The sequence below is a fragment of the Mustela nigripes genome, chromosome X (genome assembly GCF_022355385.1).
Source record: "Mustela nigripes isolate SB6536 chromosome X, MUSNIG.SB6536, whole genome shotgun sequence".
NCBI classification, from domain to species: domain Eukaryota; kingdom Metazoa; phylum Chordata; class Mammalia; order Carnivora; family Mustelidae; genus Mustela; species Mustela nigripes.
Window position 1 is genome coordinate 86,844,306 of NC_081575.1, and position 19,820 is coordinate 86,864,125.

Genomic DNA, 19,820 nt, shown 5'->3' on the forward strand with positions numbered 1-19,820 from the left:
AAAAGATAGAAAACCATCACCTCGCCGAACCTCTCTAGATCTGCCCATATTGTCAGACTCCTCTTTTCAAAAGATTTTTGTCTACTTTCCTCAGCTCATTCACCCCCTTTACAGAAATAATGGCATATGCCAGAGTTTGGACAGGTGTCAAATATGTGTTAGGTGTGGGGAAACTTAAGATACAATGAACAATCCTTGTCTTAGTCTGGGATCTGCCTGTAAAAGCAGAGCTGGAGAGAAAGATTTTCATTTGGGACTGTGAGCCCAGGGAGCAGAATAGCAGGAGGTGGTTTGTAAAAAGGGATAGGAGGAATCCAACAAGAGGATACAACAGCACATTGGCCGTCCACTCCCAATGCTCCAGCAGGAATCCGAAGTACAGGGAGTTAATGTCCCTCCCTACTCCCAGCAGGCATTAAGTAAAGATGGCAGCAGTTAATGCATAAATAGACTCTTGCACCCTCACCCACGAGATGGGGGTGAGCCATGGGGCTCACTCTTCCTCATGGACTCCCACTTTCGCAGGAGGATTAAGCTCTAGTTGCCCACAGGAGGAACTGCTTTGGTGGTGTACCTTTCATCTCCTCTCTTCCCCTGTCTCACTTCCCCACTCCTCTACCAATGTTTTCTGCAAATCTCTTCCCAAGTATAGACTACTTACACTTGAATCCTTGTCTCAGGGTCTCTTTGTAAGGAAACCCAATCTAAGATATGGATATCTAGTAAAATGTCCAAAACCTGGGTTTGGAATATGAGAGAGAGAAATTGGGGAAGAAACAGATTCAAAACCAAAGAGCACTTTTGTTTTCATACCACACAGTATCTAACATAATTCTCCAAGTACTATGGATAATTCTTGGATAAACGGATGCATGACTTCAGATACCTCATGGTTAAACTAGTACTAATCCCCATTACCAGTAGCATGATTGCTCCCAAAATAGCCCACTGCCTTCTCTCAGAGTTTTACTAATCTAACACTACTGGCAATTAGTTTTACTAATTAGGTTAGTAATTAGTTTTACTAATTAGATTAGTAATTAGTTTTACTAATCTATCACTAATGGTGGGACATCTCGGATACCTTCCACGTTGGAGAGAACTCTTAGTTTCTTAGGTATTTCCACCTTTAGTTGAGAATTTCTTTGTTCCAGGCTTGGTTCTACTTTTGAACCAAGCCCCGTACTTATGGGCGCTTGGAGAATGTCTCCGTGGAAAAGAGGTGATTCTTAGGGCAAGAAACAAAGCTGTGGAGTCAGTCAGTGCTCTGCAGAACTCTCTGATCCCTGCAAACATCAGAGGGTTCAAATGACATTTTAAATATCAGTAATATTTGTTAAATGTTTTTTAAAACCGTGATGATAGAACAGCATGGGTATTTAGAAGTATTTATCAAACATTAACCCATCATTGAGGACCACCGAAGCACTACTTCACTTTCTGTGCATTTGAAATGAAGGTTCCGCTCTTGGAAATAGAGTGGATGGTCCTAAATATTTGTCCGAAGGACTATCTAGGACTTATGTAAGTTCCATATAATGTATCATGGACTGGGAAAGTTTTAGTTAGCCCTGGAGTGTGTGAGTGTGTGTAGTGGAGACTCAGACTTACCTGTTTGGCTCTTGTCCTAAGGCAATAACAAACAAATGGCCTAAAGAAAGAGAACTATTGGAAAGCCTGCTAATCTTCTCTAACTCAAGCTTGCCATAGTGTTGCTGAGATTGAGAATTTTTAGTTTGATTATAAGAACTCAAAACTTGGGTTTTTCTTGGGGAGAATTTCCTTAATTAAACAGATAAGGAGCAAATGGTAGGTGGAAAAGGATTACTTTTACTTAATGAACAACTGAAATCTGTCAGGACTGGTGGTTTCCTTCTTTAAATCATGTTCTCTGGGGCCCATGTAAACAGGTCACAATCACCTGGCTCCTGCCCCAGCATGAACCACCTTTATGCTACTGAAAGATGAATTTCAGAAAGCATGAGAAAGACCAGATCGCTGACTCATTATATATTGAGCAGATCACAGTATGTGGGGGTGGGTGCTGTGTACAGACAAAAGCAAAATCCCAGTGCACTGGGATCAGCATCTCCCTTTAACATCTTGTTTACAGCTAAACATAAACAGACCCCCTGTGCCTACAAGCGAGGAGGACTAACCACATTTGTGCTGTTCTGTGTTGCTTTGCAGTGAAGCTTTTGAGAAGGGTAGCCTGGAGTAGTTCTGAATAATGAAGATTGTTTTTTTCCTCCTCTCACATACCAGAGGGTTTTCCTATAGCCTTGAATATCAGCTTTGAATCCCTGAAAGCCCTCACCACAGAATACAACTTTTTTTTTTTTTCAAAGAGCATGGTATCAGGAAATTCTTTTTCTGAGATGAATAACAGTTTTAAAGTGATTGCAGAGTTCCTGAAGTTAGTAGGACTTCGGAGAATACAGGACAACTTGAACTTAGGGTGCTTAAGACCCTTGTAAAAGTTTTATAGTTCTTTCATGCTTTAGCTTTTGTGTTTCGAAAATGCAGAAAGACCTTGAGGGAGAGAAGAGGAAGCAAAATGTTATCAGAAGGGAAAAAAAATCTTGTGAATGCTACCTGGAGGGGAGAATGTGAAACTGGATCTTAATTTCCTTTTTGTTTTTTAGAAGAATGTCACTGCCTGTGAAATACGAGGCCTGTGAAGGACAAAATGTTCCAAAGTCACTCCTATAACAGCCCCCAAATTCCACATATGGGTTTTTGGGTTGTTTTTTCTTTTCCCCCTATGTGACTGGACAAATTGAAACTGACTGTAAGGGGTCTAGAGTCCTATTTTCTCTATTCACACATCTCATTCTTCCAGTTCCCCATCACCTCTCATTTATTATTCACTCAATAAATATTTTTGTAATACCTACTATGGTCCAGGTACATCCTGATGTTGTCAAGATACAGAGCTAGAGATAATGATGAGCAAAGCACATCTTCTTTCCTCTCTTGGAGTTTACTATCTAGTGTGCCCAGACAGTATAATCACAACTGCCAAGGAGAATAAAAAAGGTCAGGAGAGCACAGGAAGGTCTATCTGCCCTGGGACTCTGGAAACAGGCCCAAATAAGGCAATAATGATTGAGCTGAAAACAAAAGTCCTCTGGGACAGGAAGGGAGGTGGATGCTCTTGGCACAGAAAGGCCAGAATGGAAAGCTGGAGGTAGGACTGGGAGACTTCACTGGGAGAATACTCCATATGCATGCCTGTGCAGTTCAGAGAGCTGCCTCTTTTGGTCTCTTCTAGATTTGGGTCCTCAAGTTACAGAAAATGGGCAACAGTTAAGGGGTTTGAAACAGAGATTTGACAAGATTTGAGGGGTGTTTCTGAAAAACTACTTTGGCTAGAGGGTGGGTAAGAAGTTGGGAGGCAGCTAGAGGAGTGAAGGTGGGGGGTGGCGCAATACAAAGGCTGTGGCTGTAGTATCCATAAGGAGGTAGTGGTGATTTGAATCAGGGTGGTGGTGGAAGATAGAGAATTGGGAGAGTTTCTCAAACTATTTAGGCCCCTGCTTGAAGGCTGGATTGGAGATGGAGGCACAGTCCCACCTGGTGTAAGCGACTGGATTTGGGGGCCATTAAAAAAGAGGCGGAGCATAAGAGGAAGACCAGGGGTTTTGGGCGCGGGGGCCGTGCGTGTAAGTAGGTAGGAGAGAGGGAGGTGTGCATGGTAACATAAGGAATGAGCAGAAGGTAATCACCTTGTAGCACCTACACTTCCAATCTTTTCAACCAAAGCAGCGACTCAAATTTTTGACTGGGACGCACAGTAAGACATACGTTTTACATATCCTCTGGTACACAGACAGGCTAGATTAGAAATTCACAAAACAGTGCTTCTCTGTTTTGTGTGTAATGCAGGGGTATTTCCCATATTAGTCCTTAAAACAAAAACAAAACCAGCCATCATGGGCTGGGAGGCAGTGATGACTGCCATGACGGCCGCCATGACGGCAGCGGGTACCATTGTGGCGTCGTCTGCCATGTCCTTTTGTGACGTTGGGTCCTGGTGCAGCTATTAGGACGTTGCAAGTGGTTCCCAGAACAGACCAAGCTGCCGTTTCAGCCTGGAGGGCGGGCAGGCGGCTGCGGCGGCCCAACCCTCCCGCGGCGGCCCTTGGCTCCCCAGGCAGGCATGGCGGCCTCCACTGCCTCGCACCGGCCGATCAAGGGGATACTGAAGAACAAAAGCTCCACTGGTTCCTCAGTGGCTGCCTCTGCCCAGCAGTCGGGAGGGACAATACAGGAGGTCCAGAGAAAAAAGTCCCAGAAATGGGACGAATCCAACATCCTGGCAACACACCGGCCTGCTTATAGAGACTATGACTTCATGAAGATCAACGAGCCCAGCAGCCCCTACTTCAGCCCGCAAGACGATGGAGAAGATCCACTGAATGATTCTGAAGCAAAGGAAGCCATGACCCCAGACAACTTAGCCAAGAAATTCGCCGCCAGTGGTACCTCGGAATTGAACTGCCAGTTGGGAGAGCCGGAGAGTGACGGAGCACACAGCAGCAAGATCCTTTTCGACAAGCAAGAAAAGCAGCGGCAGTTCGAAATGAAAAGGAAACTACACTACAACGAAGGCCTGAACCTCAAGCTGGCTAGACAACTCATCTCCAAAGACCTCCAACATGAGAAAGACAAGGATGACAACGAAGAAACTCTACATGGTGACAATAACGAAGACAACACTGCTGCGGAAGAATCCAGTGAAGTTCCTACAAATGACGAACTGCAATCCCAGGCATTCTGCACCTAGACAACATTTGCTCTGCCCTGCTATCGCTTGCCTTTCCCCATACGAACTGCTAAGAACTACCGAACTGCTCCGAACTGCTCTGAACTGCACTGCTCCGAACTGCTCCGAGCTCTCCGAACTGCTGTTCCAACACTGCTGCTTGCTCTGTCGAGGCCAGGCTTCAAGTACTGAAAATACCTATCGATTAAAAACTGTACCTCCATAATTCAATGGTGAACTTAGAAAATAATACACTAACGGCAAAACGGTTGCTTGGTGTTTTTGTGTGTGGTTCTTTGCGGCAAATACTGGTAGCAATTAAAAAATGCGTAGCCTTTAAAGAACTGTTGGTTACTGTATATGTCATATAGCTTTTTAAATGGCAAAGGGGACTAATTTATATTCACTTATCGATGTACTGGCTTGTTTTTTTGTTTGTTTTCATCCACTGGCTTTTATTAAAAAAAGGTTCTAGTTACAAAATCAAAGTGCAGTACATATAGATTGATTACATAGTCTGATGAATATTCAGGCTGAAAAACATTTGTCTTTAGGGTGATTTGCCTGTTTATTTGGGGAGCGGGAGGTATGTTAAGAGTGATTGTTGCGTTCCTGACCTTAGTACCTTTATTTTCTCTTAATTTTCTTTCAGTACTTAAAAGGAAACTCTCCTTTTTCTTAGCAAAAAGAGTTCTTTTTCGTGAATTACTGGGTTCAAATTGTGCCAGTGCCTATTCAGACTATATCTTGTACACCAAGGTGGGCAGATTACATATCAGTATTTTTAAAAAATCTGTTATCTCAGTACTCCCTTCTCATAAGGGTATTAGCCTCAACCCTTTGTTTCCTCAGTCCCCCCAGCAGTTACACACAACCCTTTATGGAGTATCGTGGATTCTCAAGACATTGGGGACCCTTCCTTCTCTCAAATATTCTATCATTTGTTGAAACAGTGTTATTTCTACTTGATCACTATGGTCTATTCACTCTTCTGAGGTGTAGAGAAATAGGAAATGGAATTCAAGTGCCAAGTTTTTACACCTTTTTGGTTTATAGCTTGTTAAGTAACTTGCTATTATTAGTTTATTGTTTGACCTAGTTAACTTTGAGAAAAAAATTGAGCTTTTCTTTTATAACAGATGCCTTTGAATCCAATGACATGATTATAGCTCCTGGACAGAAGTAAGCCCAAAGGTTTTTTGTGTGTGTATTTCCTTTTTTTTTTTTAAACTTAAAACTTCATTAAGATAATTGTAGGTTCACATGCAATTATGAGAAGTGATACAGAGAGATCCTAAGTTCTCTTTATCCATCTTCCCTCAATGGTAACTCTTTTAGGGTTCCCAGACCCAATTCCAATGTGGGAGGAGCGACTCCCCCCTTCAAAGCAAGCAATTCTTGCACTACCTGAAGATAGTATCCAATCCCACAGGTTAACGGAAGCTTTCAGTCCCACTCCCATTTCAGACACCACTCACTACCCTAGGTTGTCAACTTTGCTTCTGACCAACCAGCCAATGATTGCTGGTTCCAAGGTTGAAGAATTTTGATTAATTTGCTGGAGCATCTCACAGAACTCAGGGAAACGGTTACATGTGGCAGTTTATTAAAGCATATGATTTGATAGGCAGATGAAGAGATACACAGGGGGAGGTCCTGAACAAAGGAGCTTCTGTTGTCATGGAGCTGGGATTCCGGAGCAGTGGCACATGGAAGCATTCTGGTTCCCAAGCACGAAAGCTCTCAAAAAGAGGACCACAAAACCCTGTCCTCTTGGAGTTTTATGGGAGCTTTATGACATAATCAGGATTGACTAAGTCATTGGCTACTGGCTAATTCAAACTTCAGCCTGTCCCTTACCCCAGGGTCAGGGGGTGGGGCTGAAAGTTTTAAGCCTATAGTGACAAGGGTTTGTTCGCCTGGCAACCAGCCCTTGCCCTTGGGTGGGGTCCCAACATCATTTTCATTAACAGCAAGACACCCATTTCACTTTTATGGCTCTGAAGCATTTTCAGGGAACTGGGGATGAAGTCCAGATATATCTGAGAAATATAATTTGGGCCATTTGGATGAGCACATATATTATTTCTTATAAATCATTATATCCCAGTAACATGTTGCAAAACTATAGCACAGCACCACAACGTGAACATTGACGTTAATACGATCAAGATACAGAACATTCCCTCACCACAAGGATCCCTCATGGTGCCCTTTTGTAGCCACATCTGTTCTCCATCTCTAGAATTTTGTCATTTCAAGAATGTTCTGTCAATGAAATCATATAGTATATAACCTTTCAGGATGTACCACACTTTGTTTATCCAGCCATCCTTTGAAGGACATCTGGACTGGTTCCAGGTTTTGGTATTACAAAAGAAGCTGCTACAAACATTTGTGCACAGGTTTTTGTGTGAACATAAGTTTTCACTTTTCTGGGATCAATGCCCGGGAGTGCACTTGCCGGCTCGTGTGGTGGTGGCAGTTTCTTAAAAAACTGCCAAACTGTTTTCCAGAGTGGCTGTGCCATTCTACCTTCCCACCAGTATATATGAGCATTCCAGTTTCTCTGCATCCTTACCAACATTTGGTATTGTCACTATTTTTAAGTCATTCTTATAAAAGTGTCCCGGTGTCCTTATTTGCATTTCACGAATGGCCAACGATGTTGCACATCTTTTCTTGGGCTTATTCGCCATCTGCGGATCCTCTTCCATAAAATGTCATTTGCCCAGTTTCTAGTTTGATTATCTGCTTTTACTGTTGAGTTTTGAGAGTTCTTTGATTTGCAAATATTTTCTTATAACCTGTACTGTATTATCCTCTTACAGAAACTTATGCTCTGCAAAAGCTTTTAGATTTTATTTATTTGAGAGAGAGCACAAGCAGGGGGAGCACCAGGCAGAAAGAGAGTTAGAGAAGCAGACTCCCTGCTATGCAGAGAGCCCAACGTGGAATCGGATCCCAGGACTCTGGAATCATGACTTGAGCTAAAAGCAGATGCTTAACTGACTGAGTCACCCAGGCACCCCAAAAATTTTTAGTTTTGATGTGATTTGACTTACCAGTTTTTCCTTTTATGCATGGTTCTTTTGGTACCCTAGTCAAATGAAATCCAGAAATATTTTTTTTCCACATTGTAATTTCCTAATTAAGTGACATAGTATTGGGCTGTATAAAAAGTGGACTTTTCTTTTTTTTAACTGTTGCTTTTTAAAAAGATTTTATTTATTTGAGAAGGAGTGAGAGCAAGAGATGTCACAGAGGGGGAAGCAGACTCCCACTGAGGAGGGAGCCGAGGCAGGCTTGATCCCAGGACCCTGAGATCATGACCTGAGCTGAAAATAGATGCTGAACTGACTGAGCCACCTAGGCGCCAATAAAAAATGGACTTTTATTATTTAAATTTAGTTTCCTTTGGTGAAAGGAATCTGAGAATGTTCAGTTCCAGTTTAAACCCTTCATCAGTATCATCTCCTCTAGTAACTTCTGATGTGAACCTTTGTTTACTCATTTTTCAGTCTGAGATTCAGCAAGGCTGGTTATTTAAAACCTGTGACACATAATGGTATAAATGGTTTGTTAAATAAGAGTAACTTCCCCTTGAAGGTTAAAGCAATTACATGTCCCCCTAGACTTTGAAATTGTTTGCATTTTTCCCTCTACATTAGTACACTAAATAACATGTAATAAGGCACAATAATATAAAAGAATGGTAGTCAAGAGCCACTAAATTGGTCCCTTTAAAATGCAACCTGTAATTTGAAAAACACTGAACTCAAAGGATCTTAATATTTTCAGTTAAAGGATTCTGTTCTTCTTCATGTGCAAATATACCCTGGGAATAATATCATAGGTGCTTATCAACCTTTCACACCTTAGAATAAATGAAGAATGTGGTATAGAGTATTGATTGGGAAGGGAGTGGGTCAAAATTGGGGGTCATTATAAAATGAAAGGAAAGAAAAAGGTAGCCAGAGCGAGAAATTGGGAAGGGAGGGGAGAAAAAAAAATAAAAAGAATGGAGTCTTGAATTCACTAGCTCTAAAAGTTATGACTGGCTCTCGCTGAGTCATTAACTCTCTGAACTTTCATAAAAAGGACACAAAAATCTTACTGAAGGAATGATGAGGAAAAGGATAGTTCTTTTTTCCACCCAATCAAATAATTATATCAATACTACTACCAGTACTAAGGCTAATAATTACCATTTCCTGAGTACATGTGATGTGTCCAACACCATACTAGGGTTTCAAAAACATTGTCCCTTTCAATTACACCAAGAGTCCTTTGAAATAGTATTTTTTCCCCCATTTTAGAGGTGAGGAAATTGAAAATAAAGAAACTTATGCAACTTGTCTAAATCCACAGCTGCTAAATGATGGAATTCAGATTCAAACCCAGGTCTGTCTGGCTTCCTCAAGCAGATTCTTCACCCCTTCCCCACCATGCAACATTGGCTCTATTCAGGTCCTTGATGGGGTCTGAGGATTCTTCCTGCATGCCGCCTAAGCACACATGTCTACCCCGCCATACTTCTCTGTACAGCTAGAAAGTGGGAGTGGTCTCAGGAGAATGTTCTCGAATCTAGGAGCTGCCCTCTCCCCCACACATATACTGCCCTGAGCCCCGGGTCCTTTTGCTACTCCCTCTCACCCTCTGCTCTGAGTCCCTGCTCAGCAAAGAACCTGAGACAGTCACTCAAACAAAGATGAACGGAGTATATGTCACTTTCAACCAGTGGAAAAACATTTAGCAAGCATGGCCATGCTTGTCAGGAGCAGTAGCCATGCTTGGGAGAGAAAAAGGCAAATGAAACACAGCCTCTGCCCTTAAGGAGGTCTGAGTCAATTTGGGGAGACTCGTAAGATTCTGAAAGGATCATTTATGAAGCCTTCCAGGAGATAGGAGGCCTGTATTAAGAGAGGGACAAGAGTCCTTGTTTAGGTGATGTTAACGACTTGAAAAGCAGTAAGTATTTTCAAGATGCCTGCAAGGTGAGCACCAGCCTTCAGAAGAGGTGTTCTTTCCTGAGTTCCTTCTATCTGGACGTGAGGACAGAGGAAACCCAGCCCTCAGGATCTGTTCGGTTCAAGAGAAGAGGAGGCCCAGCTCACATGTGTTCAGGGTTAGGGAAGGAGCACAGAAGGGATTAGGGGAAAGCCAGAGAAGGATTCACAAGTGGGGAGGTAAACAGAGAGACATGGACATTGGAGGGGATGACAAACGGTGGCGTATTGAGAGCAGGGTGTCCACTCAGAGAATTCTTTACCATAAGATGATGATGAGAGTTTTGTTTTTCTCTTATTTGAATGAGGCATTGTAGATGCTTTGTCTCTAAAGCTAAGCAATTACATAAAATATGGACTATAAACCATGCTTCCTTTTGTTGGATGATGTTTTATGGAGCTATATTGTTCTGCTTCGGAACACTGGGTCCCATCGTGGAAACCCTAGGTCAGGGTAGGTACTGGTTTGAGAGAAGTGTATCCTCCATGCCCAGCCTGATGGAGAGATAGCATGGAGAAGGCCAGGAGAGCGGCCAGAAAGGAGTCAAGTCAGGCTGGAGCAGAGCAGAAAGGAAGGAGAGAGGGAGAGAGGCAAGAAAAAAAGATGAAAGACCCAAGTTTTGTAGGGAAAGAAACAAGAGCATTCAAGATCATACCCTCTTGGATTTTTCTAATGTGTTCGCAATTATGTGTCCCTTTCTTGAATTATTGAGCCAATTCCTCTCTGTTTTATAAATGGTTTGTGAGTCCTGCGACTCCTGTGCTACCCCCGTGACAAATCAGATCTTTGGTGGGGGCACCTTAGCTAGAGACTGGTGAGTGGGGACAGAAGTGAGGAGGACAGAAGAGCAAATGCAGACAAAATGAGGTGGCTGGGAAAGAACGTTTGGGAGTAAGACAGTGAGATGTTGTGTGTAGGGCCACACCACACAGAAGCCAATACTGATGTTTGCCATTGAACACCACCCCCATCCACCACTTCCCACTCACGTTCTCTGTTTTTTTTTTTTCCTTTTAAGCTTTTATTTATTTGAGAGAGAGAGTGTGCAAGCACAAGCACAAGCAGGAGGAGAGGCAGAGGGAGAAGCAGGCTCCCCACTGAGCAGGGAGCCCAACACAGGGCTCCATCCCATGACCCTGAGGTCGTGACCTGAGCCAAAGGCAGACGCTTAACCGGCTGAGCCACCCAGCCACCCCTGTTCTCTGGCCCCACCCCCATCCCGCCCCCACCCCAGTCTCAGGGGATGGCCGCATCTCCCCCCTCCACGTTGGTGACTGTTCACATTTTCATTTACCCAACACAATACCACACTTGGATCAATAGGATCATTAGGGAAAAAAATGTGGGCAAGGAGAGAGATGAAGGATAAAGCCTCCAAAACCCAGATTTGTAGGGGAAGACAACCCAATTTTTTTTTTTTTATGAGACCCTTGATCAAATTAGTGCTCCATTTCAACATGGGGAAATTCAGTCCATAAGCAATGGACATGGCATTCAATACACATTGCAGGTGGGGGTGGAAAAGGCTGAGCTCTCTGCCAGTGTCCACACCAGTTGGGCTATAGCAACTGAAGCTGCACGTGCAGAGGCTTTTGGAGGACTGAAGGATACAGTCTGGGAAAAGTCTGGGGAAAGCTGAAAATTGCATGTGCGTGTGCGTGTGTATGTGTTTGTGTGGGCAGGGGGGAAAGTTGCTTGAGGCATTCTTCCTCACCAGTATAAACACAGTTCTCTAATACAAGGTTATACATTATTAGCTCCTAAAAAATACAAAGAATTGTTTTTATCACTGTGTAGGCAGAGCATTTTTGCCATGAAACCTGCCTATGCATGTTGGGTACTAATATCTTATTCTTTCAAGGAGGCTTTTTTTTCCCTTTTCCCTTTTTTCCCCCCTGTTTTAAAGCAGACTCTTTGAAAGGTGCATATGAACCCGGTTTCCATAGCAATTGCAAGCATCAGTGATAACCCAGAGCTTCTAAGTTATAATACACAGGCTACCCTATTAATGAGTTTCAAACTGCATTTCCATGAGACAACAGCTCAGCCACTGATAGATAAGGTCAGACCCCATCTCCAAACTTTAAATTAAATCAGGATAGATCAAAATGCAACAGAAGGAATGTCCTTTTGGAAAGTGCGCTGTTAAAAAAATATGTTCTTTGTGGAGGCAAAACAGTTGCTTTTGTGGTTTGTAATGCCCAGATGGAAAAATCCTAAAACAGACACAGCTTCTTCTGGGTTATTAATGGCATGTTGTCATTTCCTTATGCTATTTGTGAGCGAGGATCTCCCCCCTCCCTGCCACCACGGTAGCTCAGACTCTAAGAAAGCACATAATCCTTTGCTCCAGGAAGAACAGATATGGTGGTTAATTCTTGCCAGGTCTGGAATAACACTAGTTCAATTATAATTTATTAAGTTGTTTATTCATGCACTAAATGCTGTGACCCAGTACCTGTCTTCATGAAGCTGCCAGATCTGTGGAGAGCTTGGCTTTGTTACCAGGCTATTTCCACAGTGTGAAAGAGGGTAGAGAGGTCCCAAAGGGGCATTGCCAGCAGTCTTGAAACACAGGAGAAATGGAATTGCATCAAATGAAGGGAGGCAGGCTCTGGGAGACTGGCATTCCAGATGTAGAAAAGAGGCAATGTGGCCTTTTTGGGGACCCGAAAGGTGTCTTTTCCGGACAAGGTGAGGGATTAAAGAGACAAGAAAGACTGGAAGCATTGACACGCCACACAAAGGCAAAGGACCTGCTAAAGTGTTTAGTAGGAGTACGACAGGGTCAGACTCTTGGTTTTGGAAATGGCTGCATAGGAGGGTCTGGACTGGAAGGGGGTGGGGCGGAGAGAGTTGGAGAGGGAGCACAAATGGGACTTTGGTTTCAGGAAGCAAATTATATTAGTGTTCAAATGCCAAATATCTCCCATTTCGCTCCCAGCCAAGTGAGACACACACACATCCCCCACAGCACCCCCCCCCCCGCCCCCAACACACACACACGGGTACCTGGCAAAGCATTGTCCCTGGGCTGGGGACATCAACGTCACCTGGAAGGTGGTTAGAAATGCACGTTCTCGGGGCCAGCCTCAGACTTACCAAGTCCGCAAGTCTGGGGCTGGTGCCGGCCATGGGTGCTGAAACAAGTTTCCCAAGGGATTCTTACGGACATTCAAGTCTTAGAACCACTCCTCTACAATATGGTTTTTTAATTAGCTGAGCTCAACTCTGTGGGACAGACCACACTTTAGTGTGTGTGTGTGTATGTGTGTGTGTGATGTGTATACAATTTTGCAGAAATTCATCACATTGAATGACACGACTGTGCATAGGTTTGCCTAGAAGCTTCTACAGATCACACTGCACTCAATATGTCCCCTCCCCACCTCATACTACTCTTTCTGTAATCCTTCCTCCTCACCCTCCTGGACACTGTCCTCACCCACTGACCGCCCCCCATACACATACACAGTTACCGGTGCAGAGCACAAGCAGGTGAAGGTACAAGCAAAGGGAGAAGCAGATTCCCCACTGAGCAGGGAGCCCAATGTGGGGCTCAACCCCAGGGCCCTGGCATCATGACCTGAGTCGAAGGCAGATGCTCAATGACCGAGCCATCCAGGCACCCCTATGTCTTCCTCTTTTTACTGCGTCTTTTACTCAGACTTCCACATTCAGTGCAAACCACCCCTCAAATCCCCGAGTCAGAATAGTGGGTACCTGCCTTGAGGAAGGCAGAAGAGTAATTGACAGGAAAGGATTCAGAGTCCTAGATTTGAAGCTCTAGATTTGAATCCGGGCTCTCCCATATGTCAGCTGAGTCACCTGAGGCGCAGCTTGCCACCCCTCTTGAGTCAAGTTTCTTACAATCAAATGAGGATAATAATAAATAATATCTTCCATTCATGGTTGTTGGACTGATTACATGAAAAGATGTTAGTAAAGCACACAGCCTCCAGTAAGTATCCCATCAACGGTAGCTAGTATTATTTTTATCCTGCGCACACACTTCCTCTACACCTGTTAAAGTGTTGATCATTTTCTGTAATAGCATCAGATATATCTGAGCCTCTCCCTTTTCTCCTAGCAGACCCGGGGCCCCTTGGAAGCTGGAACTGCATATACCCTCCAATATAGCTTGTTACCTGTGTCCCCTCAAGCTCCAGCACCAGGAGCTGCAAGGGACAGGTGAAGACAAAGTGAAAAGGCAACTCTCCCAAAAAGCCAGGCTTGAATGGCACCTGCTTAAAGTCACCCTCCTTTTGAACATATCCTTGGAGTTTTCATCACCACTAACTTTGCAAAGTAGGAGATGAAATGGGAAGACAGGAAGCAGGATTTAGATGGAAAGCCAGTCTACATTTTAATTTGAAAATGCTTTGAAACTTCCAGGACAGTGCCAAGTTTATGAAAGAAAGGAATTAATTCTGTCTCCTGAATCCAAACCGCAGGTAAGAACCACATTCAGTTATTTATAGTAACACACAAAACTTTACAGTCTCAGAATGTTTCTTTTTTTTTCCTTCTGAAGTCTCTTTATTAGTTATTGTGGACTTCAATAGCAACATACAATTTTTAGAGCTGGAAGGGAGCCTTCAAGACCCTTTGTCCCAAGTCTCTCACCTTAGAGGTAAATGTGTGTCTCTCATAAGCAGCAGAGACCAAAAGATTGGCCAGGGCTTCTAAAGCCAAGGGCAAGCCACGTTTGTATATAGCCACATGATCTATCCTTTTGTAGATGGGGAACATAAATTGAAGGCAGATTGAAATGTGTTTTCAAATTGATTTGGGGCCTGCTCTTGCATTTAGAACTCAGGAAAGCCTTCAGGGAGCGTCTGTCCTTTCTTTAGAAAAACTCCCCACAGACGAGCACCAGACACCCTCTCTTTCTGGCTGACACTGTACCTTTGCCGGCTATATGGAGATGTACCTTGCACCTCTCAGGGCACCTGAGCGTAAAGACAGTGCAGGAAAGGGGCACCTGGGTGGCTCAGTTGGTTAAGCATCTGCCCTCGTCTTAGGTCATGTTCCTGGGGTCCTGGGATCAAGCCCTGTCTCTGTCTCCCTGTTCAGTGGGAGGGTGCTTGTCCCTCTTCCTCTGCCTCTTCCCACCCTGTGCTCTCTCTCTCTCTCGCCCTGCTAAAAAAGAAGTGCAGGAAAATAAGAAAGATCGGTGGTGCCCCCCGGGACAATGCTCTCGTCCTGAATTCCTCATTTTCTCCAAGTGAGAGCAGAAGAGTCACTCGCAGTCCCTTCTGCTCTGTCCCCTCAGCTTCCTCATTTGTGAGATGCAAAACTACCCATGTCATGGGATTGTTGGGAGGACTTCATGAGGTCACCCAAGAAGAGGGCTTAGAACACGGCCAGTCACTGTTGCATGTATTTAATATTCATTTTGATATTGTTGGCACCATCTTGGAGCTCTCCATGGGGTTGTAGGATCAGTCACAGACCTGGTATTGAACAAGGGCAAACTCTGCTACTCATGGATGGGCAGAACACATGCCAGGAGCCAGCACACTCTTCACATGGTGAGCTGGGCTGGGTGTTTGAACTGAGACCTGGCTTCCCTAGAGCTGGACGTCGTGAGGAGGTCTGTGATCCCCATCCAGACCCCCTTTAGCATCACAGCTGCTGAGTGTGCCCTCCACAGACAGCTCTCAACAGCCCACTATTCCTCAGGATAGCCTCGGGGCTGAAGAGAAACCCTGGGCTCAAGACCTTCCTGGGGTGGCCCAAACCCAGTGACTGATCAGTGTAGGCTTCTAAGGAGTCTGTTCATTTGGACCCAACTCAAGACAACTCTGAAAAGCCATTCCAGTTTCCAAGTTCCCCACAGAGCTGACCAAGACTTGGCCCTGAGACTTCGTCACAACTGGACTTCTCCTTTAGCTCAGTCCCTTGCCCTCCCCTCCCTCCTACTGGTGTTGCTCCCAAGATCCCCTCTAATAGCTCTCTGAGTCAGCTTCCTAGGAAAACCAAACTGTGACAGACCTCTAGCATTAGACATGCTGAGCTCGGAATGACCTAATGTTCAACCGCAACATCTCTGTCCGCTCCTCCGAAACGAGTCATCTATCATGCCTATAGCTAGTGCAGTGTCAGAGATAGGTCTGGTTACTGGCTTTTTCTTGGTGGGGTGGCATGCAAAGCTAGGAACAAAGAGTAGTTCGCTGTGAGAAATAAACAGAGGACTGTCTTAAGCAAGAGGGATTGCTTCGACAGGATCCTCCCCTGCCAACTCTTGGCATAGGACCTGGGAAGAGCCAGGGCTGCCCTTGGCCAGTCAGCTCTGTTAAAGCTTTAATCAGCCTATTGTTTAGGTCCAGCTGGACCCCCAAATCTCTTTTTATCCACAATGTATTGGGGAATTCTGGCCCCCTGTATGGACACTGACTGACCATAATCTTGAGTCCAACCAGCAACAAAGGAATATCAGCTCCCTTCTTTTTATTTTTTTAAAAAATATTTTATTTATTTGTTTGAGAGAGAGAGAGTATGAATGGGGGCAGGGGCAGAAGGAGAGGGAGAAGCAGACTCCCCACTGAGCAGGGAGCCCAACACTGGCTCCATTCCAGGACTCATGATATCATGACCTGAGCTGAAGGCAGAAGCTAAGCAACTGAGCTATCCAGGCAACCCCAAATATCATCTCCATTCTTAAAAATCCATCCAAAAAACCCAAAATGTGGATGGTCATGTCGTCTGTTAGAAAAGACATGCAAGTGATCACTATAAGTTGGAAGTTCCTCCATGTTAACTTTGAAATTGACTAAAGGTGTGTCATAGTTCCAATATATAGTTTTGGTATATCAACTCAAAGACTCTAATCTATGCCCTTCTGGTGCTCCATGATAAGGAAGAAAAAAATTCCATTTTAATTTTCTGTCTACTTTTTCTAGCCCTAAAAATTATCTTCTGTTAGTGACACTGGATTTTGAAAAATAGTAAGATGGAGAAGACTAAAAGTAACATGTATGCTATTTAGCATTACTTGCTTATTTTCGTGCAATACCATTAGTATCCCTGGGGGTATCCAAACCTGTTTGTATCTCATCTGTTTTCTTCCTGCCACAAATAAAACTTCCATGCCCTGGTAGGCTTTGATTCTACTGCTCTGAAGCTTTGGAAAGAATGTGTACAAACATTCTGGAGTGTATAAGAATCATGCAAGCAGAAGAAAAAAAAATTAAAGAAAAATAACAAAAACAAAGGAATTCTAGACTCTATATCCTAAATCTCCTTTCAGGATCAGAAATAAGAGTAACCACTAAAGGTAGATAATATATACATTGGCAGGTTCTTGACCCTTGGGACTCCAATCATTTTGTTTGTTTGTTTGCTAAACATTTACCTTCTATGTATTGATGGGCTGGTAGTTCAGCTCATCAGAGATCTGAAGAGCAGTAGTAGCATAAACTTTCTGAAAAAGTCCACACAGTGACTCATGATTATAAATTCATTGTCTCTAGAGGGCCCAAGAATGTGGAAGTGAGTATGTACATTTGGTATTGTCACCAATGCCCCTCTGTTTAAGTAACTTTAATCAAATCTACTTGAACTTGAAATGCTACATACATTTTGTTGATATGGCATCAGGAATGCAAAAATGAATGATCTAGTTCTTTAACTGGGACAAATGTTTACTTAATAACTGCAATACATTGTGAAAAAGATTTAATAGACTCATGTTGGGAAAGCACAGATAAAGGATATTGAATGTCTATTTTAAATAGATCACTCCCCTCTTCTATGCATAGAATTTGCATAGCACCACATTTTTGGTTAGTGGTTAAGGAGAGGAAAGAGAATTTTATGGTCATTCTCAGCTTGACTCATTAGTCTTCTTAGCATGTTGAAACAATATGGTGTGAAAGAAATAACTTGAATTTGGAGCCAGAACACAGGAATTTGTATCCAGGATCTGTTTCTTATTAACTGACTCTAAGAGTGGCTCGACTAATGGCATGTAGTTTTGTCATCTGTAGAAGGAAGTAAGAGACAATTATGAAGAAAATAATAATAATAACAGCAACAAAAATAGCTAATAATTCTGGAGCATTTACTTTGTGCTAGGCCTTGCTCTAAATGTTTACAGGTATTCTCATTTCTTACCATGACCCTTTGAGGGAGTTACCATTATTAATTTAAGAAATCAGGTGTAAGAAATGTTAAGTAGCTTGTAAAAGATGAAGATGGTTTTCAGCAAGTTAACTGAAACAAGTCTAGAAACAAAGCTGTCTAGTTGTCTTCACAGCTATGCAACGGCCATCGTAACCTGATATACTTACCTTAAAGGCTGGTAATGAGGCTCAGCTGAGATATATGTAAATACTTTGTACACTATCAACTTCGTAAATATGTGCATACAGATTTTAACTGTGCAGTATGTGTAGTTTAAGAACAATATTTGTGTGCCATTATTAAATTTGGATCATGTATAATTTAGTCATAGAGTATGTCAACCAGCATTTTAATATTTAGTATGCCAAGGAACTTCTGGAAACAGAATTTGAAAGATAGAACTACTACCTAAAAATTAGCATAAATAGCCTGAATCCTTTCCGTAATTCTCTTTCCCTTGGAGCAGACTTCAGTAGAATGAGGTTTATCTAAAATTCATTCAGTATCCTTCAGGATGGCAGGCTTCACTTTTGCTTCCCACACCTCACTGAAATGATAGTAAAGAAGTATAAAAGAGAATACATCTATAATAGAACTAAAAAGGGGATAAAGGGCCAAGGATTGACCAGAGATTTTGATGCATTTTTGAAAGACTGAAAACACCAGGGGTTATTTTGGTAGATGAAATAGTGGAGGATGCAACAGCTCACAACACAGAAGGGGAAGAGGTCACTGAACAGCCTCTGAAGGTGTAAGGATTCTGACATACAAGCTATGGGGTACAAAGAGTTGCATTGGGAAGTGGGGTAGAATTCAGAATGATGACCAGAAACACTATGTCAAAAATAGCTATAATCATTCCATTGAATGCACGCCCATGTGGAGGCACTACCTCTATTTTAGAACAGGAGAAGGACTCTATAAAGAAATCGAAAGGTCTGGAGTCCTATTGTGGTTCTTGGGTGCCCTATAATAAAGGCTTCTTTGTTCTGATTTCAAGGGAGATGTCCAAATTCCCTCCCTTATTTCTGCCCCTTCACCCCCTAAAATAAAGCTCCTTTATGAATGATACACCTTCCCTTTCAGGTGGAGAAAGATCTACATAGCTCCAGAGGGATAGTAATATCAACTACTTTAAAATAAAGAACCGATTTCCATATTTCTTTTTTTTTTTTTTTAATTTAAATTCAAGTTAGGGGCACCTGGGTGGCTCAGTCAGTTAAGCATGTGACTCTTGATTTTGGCTCAGGTCATGATCTCAGGGTCCTGGGATGGAGCCCTGAGTTGGACACCCTCCCACCCTCACAGCAGCGAGTCTGCTTGAGAATTCTCTCCCTCTCTGTCTGCCTCTCTCCCACTTGTGCATGTGTGTGCTCTCTCTCTTTCCCTAGCTCTGTCTCTCTCTAAAATAAATATATAAATCTTTAGAAAAATAAATTCAAGGTAGTTAACATATAGTGTAGTATTGGTTTAAAGAGTAGAATTTAGTGATTTATCACTTACATATAACACATGGTGCTCTCCGCAAGTGTCCTCCTTACTGCCCATCACCCATTTAGACCATTCCCCCACCCACCTCCCCTCCAGCAACCCTCTGTGTGTTCTCCATATTGAAGAGTCTCTTATGGTTTGCCTCCTTCTCTATTTTCATCTTATTTTGTTTTTCCTTCCTTTCCCCTATGTTCATCTGCTTTGTTTCTTAAATTTCACATATGACTAAAATCATATGATATTTGTCCTTCTCCGACTGACTTATTTTGCTTAGCCAAATACAGTCTAATTCAATCCATGTTGTTACAAATGGAAAGATTTCATTCTTTTGAAGGCCTAATAATATTCCATTATACACAGACTACTATATATATTATATAATATATACATACACATATATGTATATATATATACACACATGTAT

General features: G+C 42.9%; 1 protein-coding gene across 1 annotated transcript; it reads left to right on the forward strand.

Annotated features, from left to right (window-relative positions):
* The first annotated feature begins 4,162 nt into the window (after nt 1-4,162).
* On the forward strand, nt 4,163-4,789 carry PPP1R2C (PPP1R2C family member C). Its single transcript, XM_059385264.1, has one exon. It carries the CDS (start codon nt 4,163-4,165, stop codon nt 4,787-4,789), a length of 627 nt encoding a protein of 208 aa, XP_059241247.1.
* The last annotated feature ends 15,031 nt before the right edge of the window (nt 4,790-19,820 follow it).